We start from the raw sequence: 27532 nt of genomic DNA, 5'->3' as shown, positions 1-27532 counted from the left end.
CTAGCTGCTTCCGCCTGCTTTTCAACAATGCTTTCCCTAGCTGCTGTGTTTAACTTGCCTCGCCCATGGAATAAATAAAAGTTTTTATGCAGTAACACACTTGTCTGTTGAGTCGTTCGCTGTCTTTTGGGAGAAGCGCCGTATTTCTAGAGTTCTTGCTTGAATATAGAAAATTATTAAATTTAGAATGATAAAGTCTTTCTGGCTGCCTCTGGCTTGCCCTTCTTATGTGCCACAGCTAGCAGTTCAGGTAAATAGATTGTGGAATTTGTAAAAGTTCATATATTTTTGGAGGCAGCTTGTAGGTGTCTAATTTTCCAAAAGTCTGAGTGTGACAAGAGGATAGTACAGTGCTTTAGACTCTACTGTAAATGCTGTTGATGTGTATTTATGTCCTCTTGTTTGCACATGATGTGCAATTTTAAATTCCAGGGGCATGCAGATGAAGTATTTGTCTTGGAGACCCATCCTTTTGATTCCAGGATAATGCTGTCTGCGGGTCATGACGGCAACATCTTTATATGGGACATTACCAAAGGCACAAAAACAAAGCATTATTTTAACATGGTAAGACCTTTTTTAAATTCCTTTTTTTCTCAAAACACAGCAGTGTAGTCGCATACTAGTTTAAGGAATTGTCACGAACACGCACACCCTCTGCACCTTTTGTGGGGAAAAAAACCCAACCAACCAAACAAAAAACACCCCAAAAGAAACAACCAACCAAAACTGAGCAAAAAAAAACCCCAACAAACCAGTAAAATTTGAGTTTTGTTTTTTTTCTCTATAGAGCTTTTACCTTTTGATTTCTTGGTTGTTGTAACTGTAGGTGCAAAGTGACAGGAAGACACTTGTAGCAGTTTAATGTGGCAGAAAAGGAGGGCCAGGATTGGCTCCCCTGTCTGCTCCCTGCTGCCCGCTTCCATTCTCTGCCTTGAATCAGAAGCTTCTCAGTGGACATTTTACTAAGCTGAGTCAGTTCACTGATCTTCTGCAAAGTATTCCCCACTCCCTTCCACTGCTGCTGTCCTGTAAGGCTTCTGAGTTGAATGTAGTCAGGGAGGTCTTGATAAGCTTCTGAGATAAGGAAGATGAATTGTGAGAATTTGCAGTTGGATGTGATGAATGTGAGGTATGGGGTTGCAGAGCAGGACTTTCATCATAGTCTTTGAGCATTTCAAACTTCACCTGTTGATCAGGACTTGTTGGTCTCTGAGGTGTTGTGAGTAGTTGACACCAGGACTTTTCCACTCTTTGTTGCTGAAGATCTTGCATCTCATTCATAGTAACTGTTTTCCTTAATTGAGATAAGGTGCCATCTAAAATTCTGAAAGGTCCTGTTTTAGACCATCATTTCAAGTGTTTTATGGACAAATATTTGTAATCTCCACTGTCTTAAAACTGATAATATTATTACCGTAAGCGTTAGTGGATTGGTGCAGTTCTTCTCGAGAGCTCCGTGACAGTCGGTCCATTTGACAGCTCATGATTAACACTGTAATATAGGTTATTTTCTCTGAAACTTAAGTTATGATCCAGTGTTCATATTAATTTTTTAATCTCTTTTTTTTTCTGTTTACAGTCAATAGTGAAGTGGTTTAACAAAATCACTATATATTAGCTTCGATTCACTTTTAAGCAGTATACTAGCAGCTAAAAAGGCTCAAAAAGCTTTTTTTCCCGCATCTTTGAAAATAGTATGATTCTTAAATACATGTGAAGGCGAAAAGAAATAAACTGAAGTAACAAGATTATTTGTGCTTTAATGGAGGTATTTAAGAGGTGGATGACTGCTTTCGATAGATGCCGTATTATTATTTGCTCAAAAAAAAGTTGGTCAAATAGTCTTGAGTTTCTTTCCTTCAATCTAGATTGAAGGCCAAGGACACGGTGCTGTTTTTGACTGTAAATTTTCACCAGACGGGCAGCATTTTGCATGTACAGATTCTCATGGGCATCTATTGATATTTGGTTTTGGCTGTAGCAGGTCTTATGAAAAGGTAAGCTCAGTTTTTTATTAGAACTGTTTATTTAAGCTTCTAACTGAAATTAGTTGATTCGGTCCTTTAAAATATCATATGTAAAAAAGAGTTTTGTATGGGTATGGGACCTAAATATAACGGGTTCCTTGATGTCTGTGAGTTCACTTGCGTGTATGGTCCTGGCACAGCAGAAACAACCAGTGTCTTAACATTCCCTTAGGAGTAGCTCCCAAGAACTTTTCTGGAATACATTTTCGTCTTCCAGACAGCTAAATTATGTGTTAATTGTTCAACTTCAATTACTTTTCTTTCTAATTTCTGCAAATCGCTTAATGTTTAAGGGTTGGAATGTGTCACAAAGTTTATTGCACTGCTGCCTAATTAACAAAAAAGCAGGCTGTTTGTATGTTAAGAGTAATTTGCTGGTTTATTTCAATTGTTAGAACTTGCAGTTCTTTAGGTCTTTATTGAAGCCCAAATTCACTGTAGCAGTTTGTTTACGATAAGCAAAAGGAAATATTCGTCCAACACTGTGGATTTTGAAATGTTAGAAAAATGTGCATGGGATAAATGTTTTGCTTTTTTGAATCTGTCAGCCTGTTTCCTTTTTGTTTTGATAAATACGTGTGTTTCTGTTATTTTGCAATAGCTCACAAAAGTGGAGTTCTGGCCTATGCTTTTCTTCACTTCCCCCTCAATTTTTTTAGAGTTTCAATGGTAATTTCATGTTTGTCATTCTAAAGAATTATTTTTTTCTTGCTCTACATTCTCAACTGAAATTGAAACTTTTTCTCTTCGTGTTGCTCATCATTGCTAGGAGCAGAGATTCTGACTGTGATTTAATACTTTGCGTAACCATTTTCCTTCAGCTGGATGGATTTAACAGGCTGTTTCAGTTACAGAAAAAAATTCTGGTGGATATTGCATGATTAATAAAGAACTTCGAGAGCTTATGTTGAACTTCAGACAACAATTTCCTTGCATGGAAACCAAGGAAGCTTTTCTTTAATGTGTGGAAAAAAACAGAATGAGATATAAAATATTTAGTGCAAAGCAGTGCTTGTGCTTTAAGTTAGCTCAGTTTATTGTTTTCTAGAAGCATTTTGTTGCCTGCAAAAGCACTCTCAAAAATTGCATATGAACTGTTCTTATTAGGAGCTTGCCCTTTCTTTTACCTTTAAGGAGACTTTAGATCTTGTATAGTCACTTATTCTTCTCTGTTGCTTAGCACATTTTTTTTTTTCAAGTTGATAACATAAAAACTTCATTTCTTTCTAGATTCCTGATCAGATGTTCTTCCACACTGACTATCGGCCACTTATTCGAGATTCTAACAATTATGTCCTAGATGAGCAGACTCAACAGGCTCCTCATCTCATGCCCCCTCCCTTCTTAGTAGATGTGGATGGAAACCCTCATCCAACAAAATATCAAAGATTGGTGCCAGGAAGGGAGAATTGTGCAGATGAACATTTGATTCCTCAACTTGGATATGTAGCAACAAGTAAGAACAGTATCACTAAAGGCCTACATCCAAAAGTTAGAGTTAATGTAGTAATTCTGAATGGGAATAGAGTAGATGTGACATAGGTGATTTAAAAATACCTTCGTTTTCTCGCATGCTAGCTATTGTGTATTTATGTTCCTTGAAGACACTGAAAAGTCTCACAGTGAATATGATTTTAAACACGGGGGAAAAAAAAAAGAGTTGTTCAAATTAATGTCTTAATTCTTTTATTTTCTGTGAGTGCTGACATGCACAAACTTTGAGTTGTAGACTACGTGAATGTCTCATTCAGAATAAGCAATTGGAATAATTGCAAAAGGAATGGTTTTCATTGTGTTTAGTTGTAGGATATGTCACTGATGTGAACAATGAGATTAAATAATTTACTATAGTCAGTTAGTTAACTGAACTCATTCATTTTATTTGCATTAAACTTGCAAGGTGATGGAGAAGTGGTTGAACAAGTTATAGGCCAACAGACAGTTGATCAGGATGAGCAAGGCTTGGAGCCCAGCATTCTTGATGGCATGATTAGACAACTACAACTACAGCAAGATCAAAGAACTGGAGCTGATCAAGAATCTGCTTCAAGTGGTCCACAAAATGGGGAAGGAACACCTAGAAGAGGTTAGTACTTGCTGATAAATTCTTAGGTAACTTTTCTGTCTCCATTTTTATTACACTGTGTGAAATATTTCCAACAGGTTTTAACTTTAATGTTGTTTTGGGGACTAAGATTCTCTTAACCTAGTGATACCTGGTTAAGATCTTTTTATTCATTAAAACACGGCTACTCCTGTGATTAAATTACAAAGCAAAGCCTTTTGCCTTTTGTTTTGAAGAGCATTAATTGTATGTGTTGTAGAGTGCTACATATTTAATATTTGTAGAGTACTCAAATTAGGAGCTGTATTTATTCTCCTCTGAAGTTTGCAAAATAAGTATTTTACCATTATTCAAACTGGGTTCCCCTCTCCCTTCTTTACAGATTTAAACCAGACACTCTTCTGGTCTGTGTCCTTGTAGTTTTAATTATGTAAACTCGGCTCCAGGGAAAGTGCATTTTAGAACCTCACTAGCCTGAAATAGTTCAGAAAAACACCTCTATCATATTATACTTCCTTTCAATGTATTAAAATAGTAGTAGAAATAACCATTTTAAAAGTATATGTGTAATCTCACTGTATTTTCTACAAGACAGATAATTTCCTGAAGGCAATAACTAGTCGTATACTTACGGTCATGGAGATAAAAATATGTGAAGTGTTAATATTTTATCTTGTAGTAAGAAGAAGCGAAGTTCCAGTTCTGTGTAGTCTGGAAAAAGTGGTTTTGTTTGTATATTTTAGCTTTTAGAAGACCAAGTTTCGATATCCAGTCTCCTCCCAATATTGGTCTGCGGCGTAGTGGACAAGTTGAAGGTGTGCGTCAGATGCATCAGAACGCTCCACGCAGTCAGATGGCTACTGAGCGAGACCTTCAGGCTTGGAGACGAAGAGTCGTTGTACCAGAAGTACCACCAAGCTTACTCAGGTCTGTAGACAGCTTGCTGGGCTGCAGATCTGACCAGAGAGAACACATCATGTTTTTTCTAAACGTAGTGCTGTTAGACCTAAGCTAAAACAGATATATGATACAAATTGAAGTAGTTCGGTGTTACGGTCAGTTGTGTGTAAAAACTTTTAATTGTAAAGTCCATTCAACAAAAATAAATGTAAGTTTCTCTGGTTTCATAGAGAATGATTCTCCCGTATTTCAGTATTTTAAGTCATCTTAAAGGACAGCTGGATTACGTAGATGCTTGCCTTTTCGAAAATAAAGGTCTGGTGTTGGCAGGTAGAATGATTGCAAAGGAGACAATGTGGATTAAAAATGGGGTTGAAAAAGTTTATTGTATTCTGATATTTGCATGGAAGACTTTCTTAATATCCATCGTCCTTACACTACCTGGAAGTGTGCGGACATGTGTTACAGGTGTTTGAGCAATAATAACGTTTGAAATTAATGTAATGGAATTGCATGTTAGGGAGTTTTAGGTAGATCCTTTAAAGAGAACGGATGACTTAACTTTTCAGCATTGTCAAAACAGATGCAGAATCAGATTTTCATTACTTTCTTGTAGGAAGCAGGAAGAATATCGAATTGCAAAAGGGGAAGAAGAGAGAGATTTTTATGCAACAGAGAAGAAAAAGTCATTCGAGTCACTGGAAAAGGTACACAGTGGCTTCTAGGAAAGTGGGCATTCTGTGCCCAGGGACAAGTCATGGTTTAAAAAATGAAAGCAGACATTTCTGAAGGTATGGTCTTCAAAGGTTCCTGCTGATTCAGCTTCTGCTTATTGCAGGACAAGGTTTGATTTATTTTTATGAATACCTAGAATTCTTTTGTTTTGTTTTGTTTTTTCAGTCTTGCCTCTTTTCATCCTAAGGTATTTGGCAGTAGTTTTTAAAGGCAGGCGTGATTTCAGGCCATTCTGGTTTTACTGCAGTTAAATTTTCAAAGACTGTTGTTGCAGGTCTATGCTGAAGTATTGAGGTGCAAGTGAGAATGTTTGAGGTCCTATATTTGAAGAATTATAGGCTATATTGCTATTCCGTTGTCATTTTACTTCAGATGACAATGTTTTGTGTATAGGACAACTTTTTCAGACTTGCCCCATTTTGAATAATGTTTTCATTATCTATTTTTTGGAAAGAGATCAGTAAGAAGGAAAACTTGGGTATCGTACTGTTTTTATACGATAGTGGCCTGATTTGCTGTGTCTTCCAATACAAAACAATTTGATGCAAGAATTTCACTGCATGATCCTCTGCACTGGGGGGAGTTGAGGATTTCTGGTCCTCTCAGAATTGCACACTTGTAGGCCATTAATGTCTTGACTCTGTAAAGATATTTACCAGGTTAATGTGAATGGACTTGTCACTTTATAAACTTGTCTAGTTTATAAAGAAAAATTTCTTAGAACAGCTACTAAATCTTAAATTGAGAATGGCAAATTTAAAACTATTAGCTTACAGGAACATTATTTCTTGTGGAAAGGAGTTTTGACATGATCAGGCTGTGGTGTGATGAGGCTGTTTCAGGTTTTACATTCAGCAGTGCTTTTAGGCACCCTTTCGCTCCCATAAAAGTTTGCCACATACATACTTTTATGTAACTTCTTTCTTTTTTTTTCACTTCCTATATAAATTAGAGTGACTCTGAGTGTTCATTAATACAATCTAAGCGTAAACTGCATAGACGGAAATATCCCAGTTACCGAACACGGAATAATATTGAACAACTGGAGTCTTCTGATGAGGAAAGAGATAACTGCTTTGGCTTGATAGAGCAGGTAAGCTTTCTTCTGTGTTCTGTATTTTGAACTTGAGTTCCTCAATAAGTGAAGTTTCATGTAAATATGCCTTTTCTTTCTTAAAACAAACAAGCAAACAAAAAAAACCTCCTCTTTTACCAAGGAAATGATTTCTGTAGGCATCATTATTGTTAGCACTTCTTAAACTTGTTATCTGTTACTTTAATAGTGGCAGTCTTTCCTGTCATTTTATAAATGGCTGAACTATTGTTGCTGAGAATCTTCTAAACCAAATGCACAGCCCAAGGCAAAGAACTGATGTACGATGCTGAGTTTGGCTTAAAGTGAAGTTTGGATTTTAGATGTCTTTTGCTGTTTCTCTGTGAAAACCTTCCAAATTCGTGCACGCACCTGCAACTGGAAATTTTGAAGGTTCTTGATAAAGCATTGTTATGGCCTGGTAGTGCGATTCTTCCACGGAGTCTATTTGTCCTGTCCGAGTCCTGGCTTGGAGTGAAGCAGGACTTTGCTGCGGGTAGCAAGAGTGCAGAGGTAGGACTGCTTGAACTACAGTTGTCTTGCGTTGCACGCAAGGAAGTAGTCTCAAACTGGGAAAGGGGGAAGAAGTGCAAGGAGTAGAGAAGGTCGGACTTGTCGGACTAGTCACTTACTTTGTTAAGGAAAAATGGGTGAACAAAATGGGGGACCTTCAGAACATGGGATAATTTTGTAAGTAAGATCAAGAATGATGTTCTTTGGAAGTGAACTCTCTTCTCCTATCCTCTTAAAGAACTCCTGCATGTTTAAAAACAGTAAATCACTTACGTTTAATGAAAAGTTCTGGTTTTCCTTACTTTGGAAATAGGATGGAAGGAGAGTTGACAGGAGACTTCTGGCACCTGAGAAATTCGAAGCACGTGAAGTGCAAATAGGACAGTTATACACATTGTCCTGTAAATACTATATATACTTAATATTTTTGAAGAAGTGATGTTAGATCTAATAATAGTAAAACTAACAATGCTGTAAGAAGCTGTGCTTTGATGTAGATGGGTGTCCTGGTTTCAGCTGGGACAGAGTCAGCTCTTCTTTTCAGCAGCCAGAAGAGCTCTGTGATTTGGTTTTAGTCTGAGACTTGCTCCGAGAAGAACGCTGACAGCGCACTGATGCTTACAGTTGGCACTGAGACATCAAGGACTTTTCAGCTGCCGTGTTCTTGCCAGTGTGCAGGAGCACAACAGGATAGCGGGGAGCATGGCCGGGACAAAGGGTCCATGACTGTCCTTAGGATTTGTACTTAGACTTAGGATTGAGGGCCAAATTGGCCAATTAGTATTCCATATCATGCAGCGTCATGCCCAGGATAAAAGTGAGGGTCAGCCGGAAAGAAGGGCCTTTGCTCTTCCGGGGCTCTCACTCTCGGACTCTCCGAGTGCTCTCTCTGTCTTGCTCTCTATTTTCGGGCCTCTTGCTCGTCCAGGATTGCAGTGTTGGGACTTGTCTGTTTTGGGATCGTTAGTTCGGGATGAGACGAACCTTGGTCAAGGGGTGGTGGGCAATTACACCGTACATCACTCGTTCGTATATATTTATCATTGTACATATCTGTGTATATTCATATATTAGTAGCAGTGGTATTAAATTGTTCTTGTCTCAACCCACGGGTCTCTTTTCCCTTTTCTCCTTTAATTCCCTTCCTCATCCCTGGGGAGGGCGAGAGGGTGAGCGAGTGGCTGCGAGGAGTTTAGTTGCCAGAGCGGCCTAAACCATGACAATGAGTTGGTTTTTTTTTTGTGGTTTTTGTTTTGTTGTAATCCTACGAGTGGTAGGATAAAAAAGAACTGACTTTGTGAGTATTGTCAATCCTGTACACTGTATAAACAGGTCTTAGGGGGAAGACTGAAAATGACAAACAAATAATCAGTTGGACTAATTCAAACAGTATCAAACTTGAAGTTGCAAGTTGAGTCTTGTTTTTCTTACTTTTTTTTTGCTTGACATCATCTAACTTAAGACATGAGCAATGCATTATACTTAGTCATTTAAATTATGGAAAACATTTAAAACGTGAAGTTAACGGAACTAAATTGTTGAACAACAATCAGGAAATTAGTGAAGTTGTAATATATTTTGATATATCTTAACTGTTTAATTTTGCATTTAAATATGTGTGGATGCACCCAGTTAGTACTTGGTCAATCAGTTGATATTAAAATCAGAAAAATCACCTGATTATAACTTGCGTAACTAAAGAAAAAAAAAAAAATCATAGAAATGCTACTCCCATAACAGAATATATCCATGTTGTGTGCAGATGGAAGATGTGATACTTTTCCTTGATTTGTTTCTTTCGCAGTCTTTAAATTCTTCCTTTGCGTTCTAGTGAGCTTTATTTTATTGTGTACTTTACGTGACCTAATTACAGCCTCATGAGTCTGGAATTTGAAGGAATCAAAATTGCCTGCCACTTTGATCTGAGAAACGATGTGAACTTATCTTAGACTAGAAAAAAAATAGAAGTCGTATGACAGGGGGATAGAAGTGTTGGTTTGTGAAGAGTGACTACAGCAGGTGGATCCACATGTGGCTATTGTGAGTGAATATACAGAAGTTAATGATTAATAACGCACCCCTGAAGTTGATAGGGTAATTGAAATCAGCTACAAAAAAGGACTACTATAATTTCCATTTTAATAACTCTTTTTATGAAATTTCTTCCTAACTTGATAATATGCAGACATGAATGGAAAATGTGTTCTGTGTTTCAAACCCTTAAAACATGTGCTGTGAGAAGGTTTTGGATCTGCTCTGCATTTTTTTAAATTCAGGAAGCCGAAGAAAGTGAGGGCTCTGGCTCATCTGATGAAGAGGAAGAGTGGAGAAGTGACAAGAAAAGCAACAGTAATAGTTCTAGGTAAAAGCGAACAAACAAATCCCAGGTTTTACTATAATGAGTTTTATTTGAATTTTGGCAAGTTAAAAGTTTTGTGGAAGTTCTAATGTGCTTCGTATGTAATAATATTTTGTAGAGTACGGTACTGTACTGACACATTGCCTCATTATTTAGTGTTCCATTTCACCAAAGCACTTTTGTCTTTTAGTGTAGTTTCAAATCCTTTTGCTTTTTTGCTAGATGGCAAGGAGAAAGAAGATAATCTGCAACTTTTTTTTATAGTGTGTTTTGTTCTGTTGAGTTTTTGAGGGGTGAGGGATTTTGTTTGGTTTTGATTTTTGGTTTTTGTTGATTTTTTTTTTTAATAATGCAGCAACAGTCAGTTGCTTGCTCTTAAAAAACACAGAGAGAGAGAATCAGATACGTACGTGTGAGATTTGTATAATTGTCTTTGAAAGATTTAAATAGTGTTTGGCTGGTGTGTTGTTTAGGGAGGGCTCTAAACTAGTCCAGAATTTCATTGCACAACGTTTTTAATAAAATTACTGATTTTAGAATTCACCAGACTTGAGGTGTTTTTTTTCAAAAACATTCTTTGAATTACTGTATTCCCAAAACATTATGTTAAGCATCAAGTGAAGTAGTTGTTAGAACAGGTCAAAGTAATTTTAGTTCCTTTGATCATGCTTTCAGCAGTAATCTGTATCTGCAGATATTTGTCTAAGAGAATGTAGCATTCTGAAATACTGATAACTTGGTTCTATGTTTGTATTTTCCTTGACCCCCTCCGCTATGGACAGTGATTCTTCAAGTAGATACTCTGACTGGATCGCTGATGCAGGGATTAACCTACAACCTCCTGTACGGACTTCTCGACGGAAAGCTATTAGATATTGCAGTACTTCAGAAGATGAAGTTTCAGCAGAGAAATCATCTCCTCCAAAGAGAAGAAGAAGAAAAAGAAGAAAAAAGCCCAAACCAAAAAAGCAGGAGGAGGTACACAGTTAACTTCTGCTCACTCTTCAATAAATTTGTCTTTTAGGTTTTAGACCTCTTCACTGGAAACTGTTAAAGTAATTGTTGTTGCCATTGGACAAGGATATTGGTATTGCCACATACAGTGTCCTGTTAATTAATTTGAGACCATTCCAAATGCAAGGTATCTGCTGATTTGAACGGAAGAATCTGCGTTCCAAGTGAAGTTATTTTCACTTTTCAGATAAAAAGGGTTCTCAAGGTTGCTGATATCAAAGGAGAAATGTGATTATTAAGTAACTGTACAGAATATTAGACTTAAAACCCTGTTAAACAGTCTGGTTTTAAGTTACATATCTTTTTGAAATCTCAGAGAATATAGTCACTGTATTGATAGTGACTGTTTATACTCGGGTTGAATTTTTAATTTTTTTTTTACAATAATTACTCTTTTTTTCAGTTACCAAAAAATTTTTAAGTTAATTTAAATAATTATCCTTTTTAAAGTTATAATAGCTATTATTTGTTGCTTTCTACTGTAAATGGGCAGACAGATTTTTTTGATTTTTTTTAATACTTGGGATAATTTTGGTATGTTTTTTCTCTCCATCCTTTCACTTTCTTCCAAGTATTCTCAAAATGATATTTTTGGAACTGTTTTAACGTGGATATTTACTGTGCAATATTGCTTATAATTTTTCCATCTTCAAATAGTTATTTCAGCTGAATAGATTTTATTTTTTTTTTTTTAGCTGGGCATTGAGAATGCCATCTAAATTATAAAACTTTGTTTCTCTTAAGACCTGCATAATTGTAATCTTGCTCACTCAAATCTTCATGTAGGAGAGGAATACTTATATAAATACAGTTACAACTTGAATAAAGCCTCGGAGGAATTTTACTAATACGTTTTGGAAATGTACATTAGTCTCTTACAAGTTCATAGATTTCCTAGATTTCTAGGTTGGAAAAGACCTTAGAGATCATCCAGTCCAACCGTCCCTAATCTCCCATTAAACTGTATCCTTAAGTAGTTCATCCACCCTTTTCTTAAACACATCCAGGGATGGGGACTCAACCACCTCCCTGGGCAGCCTATTCCACTGGCTGACAACCCTTTCAGAGAAGAAATACTTTATAACATCCAACCTGAATCTCCCCTCACTAAGCTTATTCCCATTTCCTCTTGTTCTATCACCCATCACTAATGTAAAGAGCCCTTCCCCCACCTCCCCAATCCCTTCTCAAGTATTTGTAGGCTGTAATCAGGTCTCCCCTCAGCCTCCTCTTTTCCAGGCTAAACAGCCCCAACTCCCTCAGCCGCTCCCCATAAGTTTTATTTTCCAGCCCCTTGACCAGTTTAGTCACCCTTCTCTGGACCTGCTCCAGGAGCTCAATATCTCTCTTAAAGCGAGGGGCAAAAGTTAAGCTTTTGTCTACCAAATTAAAATGGAATGAGTTGTTGTCATGTCTGCAATATGTCTGTTATATCTAATTTTGCTCTCTGTTAAATGTGAAGGCTAATGCTGCAGCACAACCAGTAAACTTGGAATTGTCATATGATTGGCATCCTCCTGTTTGGATAACAGACACAGCTCTTCGAAGATCCCCTTTTGTTCCTCAGATGGGCGATGAGGTACAAATATTGATTGAAATCTTTAAATGCTTGTGTTTAACTAGCATTATTATAGTTGCTAAATACAGGAAGACATTTACTGTTTGGTTGTTTTGGTTTATATTTAGGTAATATATTTCCGACAAGGACATGAAGCTTACATTGAAGCAGTTAGAAGAAATAATATTTATGAACTGAATCCACACAAGGAGCCCTGGAGAAAAGTAGTCCTTAGGGTAAGTCTGCATTGAAGGCACTGCGGGTTCAGTACTAGTTGCCTGTGAATGAAGAGGTGTATTACACTGTCTGCAAAACGCTGATTTGTGAGGTTATGCTGTTTCCCATAATGTTTCCTTATGGAAGCAATAGGAGAAAGTGTCTTCAATTACCAGAATATCTTCAGAGTTGCCTGTGGGAAGCCCGAATATAAATGGCTGTGTTAAAATTGCCAAGTCTGGCAGACTGTCTTCCATTGAAATCTCAAATACAGTTTCAATATTTTTTGGCTTTTTGAATGTGAGTACAATTCACGTGCTTGATTAACTAATGTTAAATTAATAGTTCTGTGTACAGTCCAGAAAGTAATACTTACTGAAACTGTTCGTTCTTACCTGTAGGATCAGGAATTGGTAAAAATTGTTGGAATTAGATATGAAGTTGGTCCTCCCACGTTGTGTTGCCTCAAGCTTGCCTTTATAGATCATGCCACTGGAAAACATACAGACAAATCATTTTCCATCAGGTGTGTGCATCTTTATTTTTCTGAAAAGTATTTAAAAATACAGTTTTTTTTAATCTTCTTCCTAAAGCCCTAAGGTGCACACATGAAAGGGATTATTTGTTTCATCTAGATACCATGATATGCCAGACGTTATCGACTTCCTTATATTGCGTCAGTTCTATGATGAAGCACGGCAAAGGAACTGGCAAGCTTGTAAGTGTGTTTTCTAAGTATTTGACTAAATGATTTTGAAATAAAAAAATTGTCCTTGGCTAAGTGCTGAGTGCGCTAGATGCTACTTAGTTGTAACTTCAGAGGGCTCTCTGCTGGGTAAAGTCCCTTTGCCCATTAGGAATTGGAGGCTGCTAACTGCTGTACTAAGCATTTTGGAGGGGCTACCATAGATTTAAGATACAGTCTTCAAAACATAGTGTTTGCTTTTCTTATTTTATAGCTAAGTAGCAAACTTACTTAGATTTTAACATTGGTTTTTTTTGACATAATAAATTGTCTCGTCTTTTATTGAGTATCAGTGGGTTAGAACTTTAAGCTCAAATACATTGATCAAAAGTTTTCTAATTGCATGTAGAAGCATAGTTAAATAACGTTTCTTATTAGAATACCTAAGCAGACTTTTTTTACTCTAGCTGATAGGTTCCGATCCATTATCGATGATGCATGGTGGTTTGGAACAGTGTTGGGTCAAGAACCGTATCAGCCTCAATATCCAGATAGTCACTTTCAGTGTTACAGTGTTAAGTAAGTATAAAAGGATTTTACACTTCTAATATTAGTAGTGTGGGTTACCTCTTACATAGCTGGCTTGTTGGTATGAGAATGTATAAATTGTTCAAAGAATTTTACTTGTATTGTCACTTCTTAATGGTTTCAAGTTGCTAATCTAGCACAACATGAATACGTAATAACTTGTAGAAACTTTTTAGTGAATAGTAATATGGTGAAATACATTGTTAACCTCTTTCACATTTGCAAATCATTTTCTATAATGACTAGTGCTGAATCTCTTCCGTGAAGCAAATAATGCAATTTCCAGTGTATGTTAATTATTATTAGTATTCATTGATAATTGGTTTTGGATGGTGCATGCTGAACTTCTGTTGTTGCTGACATCCTTATGCTTCAAGTTCTCGAACTTCTGTCTCGCTTTATAGCCTACAGGAGAAAGTATACATATAAGATGATGTCATGCTATCACTTCAGACTCCTGTAGAGGATGTTTCCAAACATTGCTCTCTCTTCATGCTTGGCACATGAATGTGAAGAAAGAACTTGAGTCTCTTCACTGCCTAGTCGTATTCTACCATAATCGCTAATGTGTAGATCCCACTTGCAGTTCCACCTTTTGTTTACCTCTTTGGGTGATACGTAGCTAGGTAACTGGCAGGTAATGTAACCTTCTGTTACCTGTAACAGACAAATCCCTTTGTCAGAAGATAACACTGCCTAGATTAAGGCATATAATACCAAGGGCTTGTTCAGAATATGGCAAATTGAGCAAATCCAAGGATATTAGAGTAGAAAAAATTAACTGCTTTAACAGGAAGGGCCAGGAACATCTGAGTCAAACTGGTAACAAGGTAGTTGGACCCTTACCTTCATTACTATGGCGTGTTCTGAAAAATGACTTCATGGTGGTTTGACATTAGTGTTCCTGTGCACCTTCCTTGATAGTGACAAAGAGGTCCTTCACACAAAGGAGAAGAAAGGTGAACAAATATAACTCTGGACCTCAGTGTTCAGAATCAGGATATTAGAGTTTTTGCCTCTTCAGAGATTTGCTTGGTAGAGTACCATAGGATGAAGCCCTGGCGGGAAGAGGGGCCCAAGAAAGCTGGTCACCTCATCCAAGCTCAGGAGTGATGCATCCCATCAAAGAAGTCGTCAGGAAAAAATACCCTGAGGCCCGTATGGATGAAAAAGGAGCTCCTGGACAAACTGAAACATAAAAAGGAAGCCTGCAGAGGGTGAAAGCAAGGACAGGTAGCCTGGGAGGAATACAGAGAAATCGTCCAAGGACCAGGGATCGGGTTAGGATAGCTAAAGCCTTGATAGAATTAAATCTGGCTGGGGACATCAAGGGCATCAAGAAAGGCTTCTATAGGTATGTCAGTGATAAAAGGAGGACTAGGGAAAACGTGGGACCTCTCTGGAAGGCATCAGGAGACCTGGTTACCGGTGATATGGAGAAGGCTGAGGTACTCAACTTTTTTACCTCAGTCTTCATGGCAAGTGCTCTAGCCGCACTGCTCAAGTAACAGAAGACAAAGGTAGGGACTGGGAGTATGAAGAACTGCCCACTGTAGGAGAAGATCAGGTTTGAGACCACCTGAGGAATCTGAAGGTGCACAAGTCCATGGGACCTGATGAGGTGCATCTGCAGATCCTGAGGGAACTGGCGGATGAAGTTGCTAAGCCACTATCCATCGTATTTGAGAAGTCACGGCAGTCTGGTGAAGTTCCCACCAACTGGAAAAGAGGAACAGCCTCTGTTTTTAAAAAGGGAAAAAAAGGAAGACCCAGGGAACTACAGGCCAGTCAGTCTCACCTCTGTGCCTAGCGAGATCATGGAGCAGATCCTCCTGGAAACTATGCTAAGGCACATAGAAAATAAGGAGGTGATTGGTGACAGCCAACATGGCTTCACTAAGGGCAAATCATGCCTGACAAGATGTAACTTCCAGATTGAAGTTCTTGCCTGCGTGCTTTTGGCAAGTGAATTTTCACTTCTACAGCTACAGTTAGCAAATTGGCATTCTTGATGTGCCATAAATAAGTGGCATCAACATGAAGTCTCTACAACAGATCATCTGACCATAAAGGACTTCTTCATGTTCCTGACAGTGATAAAGCTAAGACTGTTCCACATATAACGCGTCTGTCAGTATGTGCGAATACTTGTTTTTTTCGTTCTGACAGTTGCTTGATCATCCACAATGAGAAGGTACATACAGACGAAAAGCTGAAACCCAAACTGTCTATACATTCATTTCTTGCCCTCATTTTGTTTTCCTTTGGACTGTTCTCTTGTCGAAAGAGAGGATCTTGACAAATTAAAATGGTGCTGACATGACATCTTACTCATGTTCCAGGCATGAGGGATAGTACGCTTGGAGCACATCTCCTGGAGGTGATGTAGGGATGAAAATAGTCAAATTACTGGCTAGTATATTTTCCCTTGTTTTGTAAAATGATGTACAGAGTAGAAATCCACTGAGTCCAGATATCACTGTGAAAATACAACTAAATCTTATTTTGAAGCAATAAATGTTATGAGTTAGATAGCTTAAACCCTTTGATATGCTGCCATGGGGAATACATGTTACCTTCTATATGTTATAAACTTCATATGTTGTGTTATGTTACCACAGTTGTTCCTTAAGAGTAAGTTTATAGGACGTTTTTGGTGGGGTTTTTTGGCCAGTTTAAAATCAAGTTTCCAGTTACGAAAAAGAGCCTATAGCCAGTTTTCTAGACTTTCTGCTGTGAGCGCTTAAAAGATATTTCAGTATTTTAATGCAGCAGCCTTTAACAGAAGTAAGTATAGAGTTGCTCTGAAGTTTGCTTGATAATTGAATAGGTAAGGAATGCAGTAAAGAATGCTCTTTAAAGAGCACTTCCAAAAGAGAACTCTTCAAAGATTTGTGCTGCTTTTGTAGAGAATATGACTCTTTTCTACCTTGACTCACAAACAGCTTTTCTAGAGAAGATTCCTAAGATACATACATGAAAATGTCTGGAGTGTTTTACAGGTAGTTAGGTTTTGTGACTTGGCTGGGTCCTTATCTCTTTTTGTAAATAAAATCCTTTTTTCAAGAATCTCAAGTCTTGTTTACCCCAGAATCTGCATGTGGTTCAGCAGCAATAGATTCCTAATTTGCAGTCATGCTTTATATGTTGGATGCAAAAAGATTTTTAAATACACTTCATTTTACATTTGTTTAAATGGGAGAAAACAAACACAGATGTTTGTGACTGTCTTGGAAAAACTGCAGTATGCTGTCTTCCTTACTTGGGATTTGGATTATGGTTCTTTTTCAGGTGGTAGAATTTTCCTAATCTAGCTGAGTTTTGAGCATCTGCAAGTGTTCTTCACTACTCCTGAGACAAAAAGAATTTGGAACAGAAGTGCTTTTTATTTTATACCAGAAACAACCTTTGAAAGTTGACTTCAAAACACTCGGTGATGGAGAGTGTGGGAAACCACATTTGAGTGACACGAAGCGGAGTAATTGCTGCATAACTTAGTTGAAAGTCTTATCCGTAACCAGGTTGTCACACACTTAGGAATCATCTCAAATTACCACCATCACTGTTGTATAGATAATAAATAAATAGAAGATGTATAAATTCAATATTTTGTTATTTTATTGGCCAGATGAAAACAGGTATTTCTGTAGACGCGGCTTTATATGTTACTAAGTTGCATTACCTGGACGAATGGAGCTTAAGCGGAACTAAATGGGGCTTAAGCTGTACTAAACTGTATTGCTAAAAGTCTTTTCTGCAATATTATGAAGTAGTATATACATTTATGAATACTAACAAATTCTGAAGTATTGTACATTAACTGAGAAGAACTTGACAGATGAACCTTCAGAGCTCTGTTAGTTCATAAACATCAAACAGACTGAATGTGAATGGATCCAGGTTTTGCTAAGTCAATGGTTAGTCCAAAATAATGGAGAGGTGCTCTTACCTGAGGAGAGTTTTAGTTATAAAATATTGTGAGCTTGATCATCTCAATTTTCAGTTTGTTTGAAATAAATACAGAGGAGGTATTAGACCAAATATCAAAGTTAATTAAGTCATAAGAAGTAGATGGCATTCATCTAGGCATTTGAAGAACTCTGATATGAAATTCTTGGCAAAGTTGCAAACTGTCCAAGAGTTGGACGCTGCACTAGAGGACTGACAGATTTCTGTTGTAACTCCTGCCAACAGAAGAGGCTCTAGAAGAAAGTTGGTGAACTGTAGACTGATAGATTTGACTTCAGTTTCTGGTATGTGCCTATAATAAAGGATAATACTATTCAGCATAAGGATAAACCCAGCTGTAGGAAAGAGCCAGTGCTGCATCTGTACAGGGAAGTTGTGCCTCTCTACTCCTTTTGAAAAGAAGTTCTATGACTTTGTCAGTAAGTGTATGAATAAAGTGGACAGCATATAATTGGATATTTTTTTTTAAGAAGCCCTTGGCAGGATATCTCTTCAAGAGACGTTAAAGAAACTAAGGTGATATAAGATTAGAGCACATGCTTCTGTGAGTTGAAAATTGGTTAAAGGATAGGGTGCAAAAGAGTCGTTCTTAACAATCTTATTTCAGGCTGGAGTAGTGGGCTCCGCTAGGAATTGGTGCTGGGACCAGCTTTACTCAAGTGTCTTTCTAAGCCTCTTGGAGGGCGTGCACAGCGAAATACCCAAGGTCTATAAATACTGCAAGTCATTTCAGGTAGTAATCAAATATCACCCTAAAGGTGAAGACTTCCAGAAGACCTCGTAAAACTGCCTGGGTAAAAAAGTGCCAGGTAATTTTCAGTGCAGATGTATGTTAGGTAGGACATCTGAACGAACAATGGTCTTATCTATGCTTGTATGACATTGAGCTCATTCGTAAATTCAGCTGAAGACGAATGTTGAGGTAGTCATTGATAGTTCTCAGAACATCAGCTGTGTGTGCAGTGGCAGCTACAAAAACAAACCAGGTGTTGGCCACCGTGAGAAAGGACGTTAAGGACAAGGCAGTATTGCTCACTGCTTTCTTGCGCTGTGGCGTGGTGGTCATTTGATGCGTTTTGGGTCTCAGCATCTAAAGGAAGATGCAGTGACTTTGAGAAAGAGAAGGGCAACTGAAATGGTAAAGAATACGTACCACGTGCTTTGTGGGTTAAGACTAAAAAAAAGTGACTCTTCAGATGGAAGAGAAGGGTGTAAGGGACACGTTTGTAGTTCACAAAATCGTAAAGATGATAGGCAAGGTGAATAGAGAATTATTATTCACCACATTCTGTAATGACAGAACTAGAGGTGCGTGTTGAAATCTATAAAGGATTTGTTTAAAAAAATTTGGGTTTCACTTTTTTAACATTGGGGGTAGTGAACTTTGAAAATACTTTTACGCAGGAGGCCGTGGAAACAGTATTAGCAGGTTCAAAAAGGTGTTAGACGAAAATAAACGGACATATACTAAAGGAGATAGGTTGGGATGCATTCACAAATGTGCCTAGAGGAATACAATCATCATGAATGCTGGAAGTACAAGTAGAATGGACTTGTACCAGGATCATATGGTCTCCATAAATAGCATCGCCCAATAATAGTTTCAAAGACAAATATTACTGGTCTAGCTGGACCAGTAGTGTGTTGAGCTGATCCAGCTGGGCATTTCTTATTTTTGAAGTAACAAAATTTATTGGTATTTTTTGTGTTGTTAAAAGCATGTAAAAATCTGCCTAAATGTGGTAGTATTTGGAGAGATCTCAAAATGATATTCATAGCTAATAGTTAAGTATCAGAGTGAATATACAGATACACTATCAAGATCATCAACTGTGTTTGCCTTTGCTTTGTCTTGGTCCTTTCTTAACTTCAGTTTCTTCATTTTATATTTACTCTTTTCTTTGTCTCAATGTGGTGTGCCTTATAAAATGAAGTGTTAATATACCAAATACCTCACTTACTGTCCTTCCTTTCTCTGAAACGTTCCCTGGACTTGCACAACTAGTGTTGTGGTTAGCAAAAAAATCCTCTCCTGTGTGTTTTTTCTCCTATCTTTCCCTTGATGTTGTTATCTCACTTTTCCAAGTGTATGGCTTATTTTTCTTCTGCAGCTTCTTGTTACAGGCTTTGTAAAATTGATTTTTATATTGAGTAAGTTGCATATAGCCAAAATCAGGAGCACAATTTTAATTTGAAATTCATTATGAAGAATGTTTTCTTTTCACACTGTGACAGCTGGTTGCTAGCTAATGCTTTTGTTTATATGCATGTTTATACAGTATATTTATATTTTATTAATACCTAAAAATAGCACTGATTTAAATATGCTTGGAGGGAGTACTTCTGAGTCAAGATAACTTTAAATTATTACTGTGTTTTTTTTTTACCTTGGTGAATCAGATGGGACAACGGTGAAATTGAAAAGCTTAGCCCATGGGACATGGAACCAGTTCCTGATAATGGTAAGTAGAAACTCACTTAATAATAAAGTGCTTCTGCCTCTCTCCAGTTCCTTTGTTTCATGCAGGTAGGGACCTTAGATGATGCATATCTTTCTTGCAACTCTTGCCACTAAGTCATCTGAGTACAGCATCCATTGTGCATATCTACTTAACAGGTGGAACTGATATGGTAATAGTTATCCTTTAAATTATAAAGAATATCAGCAGGGGGATTTTGTGCGTTTAGGCAAGAAAGTTCTTAAAGAGAGTCTTGCTTCAGATTTGGTGAAATACCTTGAATATACCTGTACCTTTTTCCCTTTGCATCTTCCAGAGCAATTTTGAAGAAATATTTGAAATATGTAGCTCCGGCTTATGCAATAAAAATCTGCTAGTTTCAAATGTGAAGTTTCAAAAAACTAGTTTGTTGTAATACATTATAGTGTAAGGGAGTGGGGGAATAATATGTATAAAATAATTTCCAGTCAGCAAATCCTTATTGCATAACCAACAATTTATAGTTTACTAGTCAAATCCAAATTAACTCTAAATGAAACAGTTGGATTCGTGGTTTGTCTTACTCAATTCAGTTTTCCAGTGCTTGTCAGCACCAGCTGGGTGGAGGGAGAAAGCTTGTGAAATATTGAGAGTCGTTGCTGAATAAGCTGTCAAAAAGATACTAATTTCCTTAATAACCTTTCCTAGGAGTTAGCTTGTTTCCTGGACATCAGAAAGGCTTATGCTTTTTTTTTTTTTCTTAAATGCAAGTGTATTGTACACATGCAGATGTTCTTGGTAGCCACCTGGTTGTCTAATCTTTGAAGTGTTAGCTGGCTGACACAGTCATATCTTGTGGTGACAAATTCTGAAAAACAGTCTGAAATCAAAATGTGAAATTGAAATCTTTTTATATGTTTTAGTTTATAGGAAACAAGTTATCAGCAGGATTTTGGTTTTACGCACACACACAGAGGCGTATTTAATGGAAACATTCCGTTTTCTCATCACCATATCTGACTCCTTTTAACATAGAGAGGCTTTTCTAACTCATCATGAACTGGTTAATGCTTCCCATATATGTCACTGAGAGACAATCATGTTATTGTTAGAGGCTCACAAGCCTTAAGTGTGAACTCCAGTCAAGATTTATTTTGTTAAGAGGACAAATTGTGTCAGTTTCTTCTGAATACTGTATGCTATGGCTCAAGTTGCTGTTTATATCAGTGTATTAATTACCACTTCTTCCTCCTATGGATTGGAATGTAGAGAGTAGTGTTCTCAACTGCTCATTTTGATAGCATAAATGAACTAGAATTCTTGAAATTGCTACACTGACAGCGTAATGACAGAGACATCCTACAGATGCTAATTTGAATCTGGATAGTATTGCATGTGTAAATAATCATTTACTGGCTATATCAGTGGCAAACTGTAACTTATTTCTTTCATCTAATAAGTTGTTACTTTGCCATGTGAAGAGCTTAAGGTTTGATTGATCTGAGGAGCTACAACTTTACCATAGGAAAACTGGGAAGGGTCACAAAAGGCAAATAAAAAAGCTGAAAACTAGTGTGTCTTTTGTGGGCAAGGTCAAAGAATTGAGAACATCCTCCGAACCGCTTAAGGAGTACCACAGCAGCCACTAGACTAGAGAAAGAACAAAAATTGTTTGAAGACAGTCTGGAACTCCTTATTTTCTACCTTTCTTTCCAGGCAGAAAATGACACTCTGAAGGGAAGTAAAGCTCTTAGAGAAATGTTTTCTGCATTTCTGGAAAGCATTATTATGTTAACAATATAATACAAAACAGGAGTTAAGCCTCTTCTTTGCTTTCTTTTCCTTTCTTCAATTGAATGACTTACAGATCAAACTGAAATTGTACCTTGCGTTTGCCACTCTTCTCACAAAATATTTCTTCTTCATTCAGTTTACTAAGATAGGATGTGAGAAAAACAGCACTAAAGTTGGACTAACTAGCAGATCATAACTTTAATTTGTTACCCTTTGTATCGTGCAAGCATAAGTTTTGTCTCATAAATATCAAGACATAGCATCAGATGTCAAACTCTTCTCTTGTCAGGGACAACGCTGTCAGGACCAGGAAAGCTGGTGCATATAGACCTGAAAGTTCAGTTTTCAGCAACCTCCTTACTAAACCACAATTGATGTGAACTGGCTGTTGTACATATTAACTGTCTGTACCTGTACTGCAAGCACTGCAGCCCTCCTTCTGGGGTTTCAGCCTTCTGTGACCCATTTACTGCTGAAGATTAGACCATATGATAACATTCTGTGTTTATAACACGCCAGGAGTTACGACAAATCTTCTGTGTCACATGTACCAGGGTCCTGCAAAGAACACAGAGCAGGGATCTTTACATGCTTGTTGAGGAGGACAGAGTTTGATTTGGTTTAGTCTGTCATTCTGCTTTAGTTGTTACTCCTGCAGGAGAAAATGCTCTTGAGCACTTATGCAGTGAAGTACCAGATTCCATGTGGGTTCTTGGCACAGCCCTACGTAATGCAGAAGCATTTCGTGCTGATTTCTCCTGGTGTTGTCTTCAGGAAGTTTGGTTGCAGAACTTGTTTTGGCTCAAAGATGAGTTAGAAGGATCATCTAAGTGGGTCAGCTCAGCACCTTCAGCTTTTCCTAACACCTTTTTGTATTTTACCCATTTGTTTCTTAAGAACTGCTTCATCTTCAGTATTATTTCAGTGGAAAACAAATACTGTTAGGGCTCTGTCAATGCAATAGTGAACGGAGAACTAAAAATGACGGGGTTATTAAGGCTAACCCTGTTCAGCTGAAGGAAAAACTAGTCCTTTTTGTGAACTCAGAAGCTTGTTGTGTTTTTTTTTTCTCTATATTAGTTGTATTTTAGGAGGTATTTTAGAAATACATTAAATGTATTTTAGAATTTGTATGCAACATATTCATGGATAATGACACTGACAAGGACCCTATCCTTTTTCTTGCTTTAATTTTTAATGGACAGACTCTTGGATACTGATGGAATTTATTACTGTTAGTTTCTAACTAGAAGCCTACATGTTTTATACTGTTGAATTTTATCTGCTAATAAATAATTTATCACTAAGTCCTGTTGACCTAATCAGCACAACAAAGTGATTTTTGCCTACCCACAGTGTCTGATCAGGAACCTTCACGTGCTTGTTCCTTTTCAAGTGCTCAAATGAAATGAGGAGCTGAGCTTTTCAAAAACAATGAAAGCGCAGGAACTGCAGATATACTAAAAACAATCTGTGGAATTGAGGGGGAAAGATATCCAGGGATAATACCTTATCTACTCAATCATTCTGCCTTAGCCAGATTGCTTTAGTCTTTGGAAGTGTGACTCTTTCCACAGAACCATACATCACAGCTTCATATTTCTACTAGTTCTTACTGCTTTGTGGCGATTAATCTGCCATGTTCAAAACGACTGTTTTTAAAAATGTCCAAAAGATCACAGTTGTTAATACCAGGAAGGATGTCACAAAGTAGATCGCCTATCTTGCACATGTTTAAAGATTGAGGGCACAAATGGACTTAATAAACTAAGTTACAATCCTGAGCAGTTTAGGGCGTGCATTTAGAGGAGCGTGGCCAGCAGGTCGAGGGAGGTGATTCTCCCCCTCTACTCTGCCCTCGTGAGACCTCACTTGGAGTACTGCGTCCAGTTCTGGAGTCCCCAACATAAGAAGGACATGGACCAGTTGGAGAGGGTCCAGAGGAGGGCCACGAAGATGATAAGAGGGCTGGAGCACCTTTCCTATGAGGACAGGCTGAAAGAGTTGGGGCTGTTCAGCCTGGAGAAGAGGAGGCTCCGGGGTGACCTTATAGCGGTCTTCCAGTACCTCAAGGGGGCCTACAGGAAAGATGGGGAGAGGCTGTTCAGGACGGCCAGTTATGATAGGACAAGGGGTAATGGTTTTAAAATAGAGGGAGGTAGGTTCAGGTTGGATATTAGGAAAAAATTTTTTACTATGAGAGTGGTAGAACACTGGAACAGGTTGCCCAGAGAGGTGGTGGATGCTCCATCCCTGGAGACGTTCAAGGCCAGGTTGGACAAGGCCCTGAGCAACCTGATCTAGTAGGAGATATCCCTGTTCCTTGCAGGGGGGTTGGACTAGATGACCTTTGAAGGTCCCTTCCAGCCCTAACCATTCTATGATTCTATGATTCTATTTAAAACAAAAGCATGTAAACAACTCAGAATGAGTTCAAGTCCTCTTTTAAGTCTATTGCTTAGATGAAGGGAAGAGTCTTCTGGAAATTCAGAACTGCAGAAAAGGCGAATAAATGATATCTTAGCTGTTGTAGGCATTTTGTGTACTTCTTTTCCCCACAGTCTTAGCATCAAACTCCACTTTGAGGCAAGAATTCTTCTGTCAGTTATAAGCATATGAGTATTTAATAAGCATGAGTACTTAACAGTTTATCTTTTTGTTTGTGTTCTCACTTCTTACCCTTTGCTATTTGCTGTCACTCTTCAGTTGATCAGCCTGAAGAATTAGGAGCTAGTGTTTCCGTGACTTTTGAAGAAGTGGAAAAGCTACTATACAAACCCCAAGAAGGAGAGTGGGGGATGAGATCTCGTGATGAAGCGTGTGAACGGATTATCAGTGGTATTGATCAGCTTCTGACTCTTGGTGAGCACATAACCTGAGCTTTAGATAGTTTTCTCCTAGCATTACACTTACAAACAGGTACCTGGAATATCCATGGCATCCTTTAAAAACTCCCTAGGATAAAGTACTGCAAATATTAACGTGTTTTAGTGTGCAGTTCTTTCTGTTTTTCTGTACTGAGATTTTTATGGTTTTATACATCATTGGTTTTATCAAGAATAATTATACATAGCAATTGAACACCTGGCACAACTGTCATATGTGTACGAGCTTTGAAATAGTTTAATTAATCTTGCTGTTTCTTAACAGACATTTCAGCAGCTTTTGCTGGTCCAGTTGACCTGTGTACATATCCCAAGTATTGTACCGTGATCGCTTATCCAACAGACCTGAACACTATTCGGACAAGACTGGCTAACAGATTTTACAGGTTAGTGCTAGCAGTAGAAACAAGGGAGAATGTGGCCTTGAGTTTGTGCATTTTTATAGTAAGAAAAACAATTGCTTTTTTAAAGAAAATTCTGCAAAACAGTAGTCCAGTACCTGAATTCAGCACTACTGGTGTTTTGTAGCGGGGCTCTGATGCTTGATAACAGCAATGTTATATTAATTTATATAAAATTACTTAGTTCTTAAAGAAATTGATTTCAGCTGATATTGGTGCTGTTTCAGAGTTACAGTCAAGACTGACATTCTTTCTTTCAGAAATTTGCTATTTGAAATTACTAAATGTTAAAAAAAAACCAGTTACTTCAGTGCTGAAGACTTAATTCAGATTTTGAAGTCCTTTACTTCAGTTACTTTGAAATTGAAGAGGGTTAAGCCCTTAAGTGCTTATTACTTTCAGAAATGGGCTCAAACACAGAGGTGAAATGTACTGAGGTTTTAAATGATAAAAACTTACAGTAGCGAAGAGGGAAGAAGCTGAAATGAATGATGATAAAGTTCTGATTTGCTGGATGTGATAGGTATCCATAGCACCAAAAGAAATTTAAGTGTTCTTTATCTGGACTTGCCTTCAGTTTGTCTGTAAATACAGTGAAGAGATATTAATAGTTGTTTTCCTCCTACGTAAGACTGAAATAATGTATTAGGAAATAGTTTGAAATTCTGTAGGTGAAGACCTACAGACTTGGGTTATCTCTGTTTCACAATTACAAGGAATTGGAAAAACGAATGATAATAATTAAATTACATAGTTGTGCTAGCTCGTTTTTGTCAATTTACAACTTTAATTTGTAGCAGTTTCTACAAATCCGTTGTCTTACAGAGGGCACTGCTTTAACTGGCCAGGTGGCCTCAAAGCAAGGTATTAGAGGGAAGACAGAAAAGCACATCATAGCTGAGATGTCTTTAAAAATGTAATTAGGCCAAGCTTCTTGGCACTCTCTTGTTTAATTGCTTGTGCCCTGTGTTTATTCGTTAAGAATTACTAAAATACTACACAACTTGTATTCCATTTGACGGGGCTTTATGACAAGCAACTTCTGATGTTCCCAGAATAAATGTTATAATTTACAGTGGTGGTTAAATAGTACTTTTTTTCCTTCCTATTTTAATAAGGTCAAATATAAGCTTTTTTAAAAATGCATGCGTGTTTAAAGAATGCAGGTAATCCACAATCTTCAGTATTATTTCAGTGATATTTTATAATTTAGTGGTAGCGAATGCTAGTGCTTACTTGGCTAGTTGTATTAACTGGATTTTAAGAATGAAACCAACACATGCCAAAATTTCACAAACTTTCTGAAGATGAATTATCAGTAAGGAGTTGGAAAATGAGTGAATAAAGATGTGTATTGTTGGTTTTGCTTCCTTGAGTGTGTGTGTGTATATATACATATACATACTTCAGTTTTCCATGTGGATGAAAAGTTTAAAACTGGTCTAATGAGACTTAAAACAAAGGACATCTATCTTAATGTGGACAGAAAATTACTGAGATATAATTTTTCAGGTTTTAAGCTTTTCAGTTTAGTATTAAAGGTGTAATGTTTTTTAATTTTAAGGAGAATATCTGCATTGGTTTGGGAAGTAAGATATATTGAAAGCAATGCTAGGACCTTCAACGAACCTGGGAGTGCTATTGCTAAAGCTGCAAAAAAGATCACTACCCAGCTCTTAAAGTTTATCAAGTAAGTGGCATCTTAATCTAAATAGTGCTTGAATACTCATGCTCTTAAACAGTGAGAAAGTATAACCATCTTAATATCCCTTTGTTGTGAATCCTGCTTCTTTCATTTCTTTCTGTTTTTCAGTACACTGCAGGACAGTTGCATACTTTTTTTTATCTCAACTGGGGAAATACTTAAATGTTCAGCATAGAGACGTTTTTAACTTTTTCCCCCTCAGTATTTCACTGGTATTTATAGTATCAAAATGTCACTCGATGTGAAAGTAGCTCAACCTATAAAGTAAGTGCTGTGCTGTCTAGCATGTATGTAGAAGTTCCTGTTGCAGCTTGTCTGACTTAGTTCAGCTGAGGTTTATTTTTGAAAGAAGTTAGTGTAGGCAGTCTTCCTGCAGGTAGATGAGGCATGAGGGCCCTTTTCAAATCCCTAATGCTAATTTCTCCCTCCTCCCCTCACTTCTTCTGAAATGCACGTTGTAGCAGCTTTTCAGATGTAACATTACTTTGTTAATATTATAATCATCCTGTGATTTTTATATTTCATTTAATTCTTAGTTACTGCCTTCCAGTTTATGTGTAGCACTTGGTTGTGGCTGGGTTTAA

General features: G+C 37.5%; 1 protein-coding gene across 2 annotated transcripts in view; it reads left to right on the top strand.

Moving 5' to 3' along the window:
- The window catches only part of BRWD1 (bromodomain and WD repeat domain containing 1), a 67291-nt gene that overhangs the window by 19971 nt on the left and 19788 nt on the right, over positions 1-27532 (top strand). The window contains exons 15-32 of one of the 2 annotated variants that reach the window (XM_086618249.1): positions 433-567; positions 1872-2000; positions 3261-3486; positions 3931-4116; positions 4839-5022; positions 5612-5702; positions 6683-6823; positions 9613-9698; positions 10478-10673; positions 12172-12288; positions 12396-12503; positions 12885-13009; positions 13119-13201; positions 13636-13747; positions 20126-20187; positions 24664-24819; positions 25108-25228; positions 26808-26933. In XM_086618249.1, the coding sequence (XP_086474375.1) occupies positions 433-567; positions 1872-2000; positions 3261-3486; positions 3931-4116; positions 4839-5022; positions 5612-5702; positions 6683-6823; positions 9613-9698; positions 10478-10673; positions 12172-12288; positions 12396-12503; positions 12885-13009; positions 13119-13201; positions 13636-13747; positions 20126-20187; positions 24664-24819; positions 25108-25228; positions 26808-26933 (2384 nt within the window). The remainder of the gene's footprint in view (positions 1-432; positions 568-1871; positions 2001-3260; positions 3487-3930; positions 4117-4838; positions 5023-5611; positions 5703-6682; positions 6824-9612; positions 9699-10477; positions 10674-12171; positions 12289-12395; positions 12504-12884; positions 13010-13118; positions 13202-13635; positions 13748-20125; positions 20188-24663; positions 24820-25107; positions 25229-26807; positions 26934-27532) is intronic. The other variant, XM_086618258.1, reaches the window with a different exon arrangement.

Source organism: Tauraco erythrolophus, chromosome 1 (genome assembly GCF_009769465.1).
Source record: "Tauraco erythrolophus isolate bTauEry1 chromosome 1, bTauEry1.pri, whole genome shotgun sequence".
Lineage (NCBI taxonomy): Eukaryota > Metazoa > Chordata > Aves > Musophagiformes > Musophagidae > Tauraco > Tauraco erythrolophus.
Note: the sequence above shows the minus strand (reverse complement) of the source record. Positions and strands in the feature narration are given on the sequence as shown.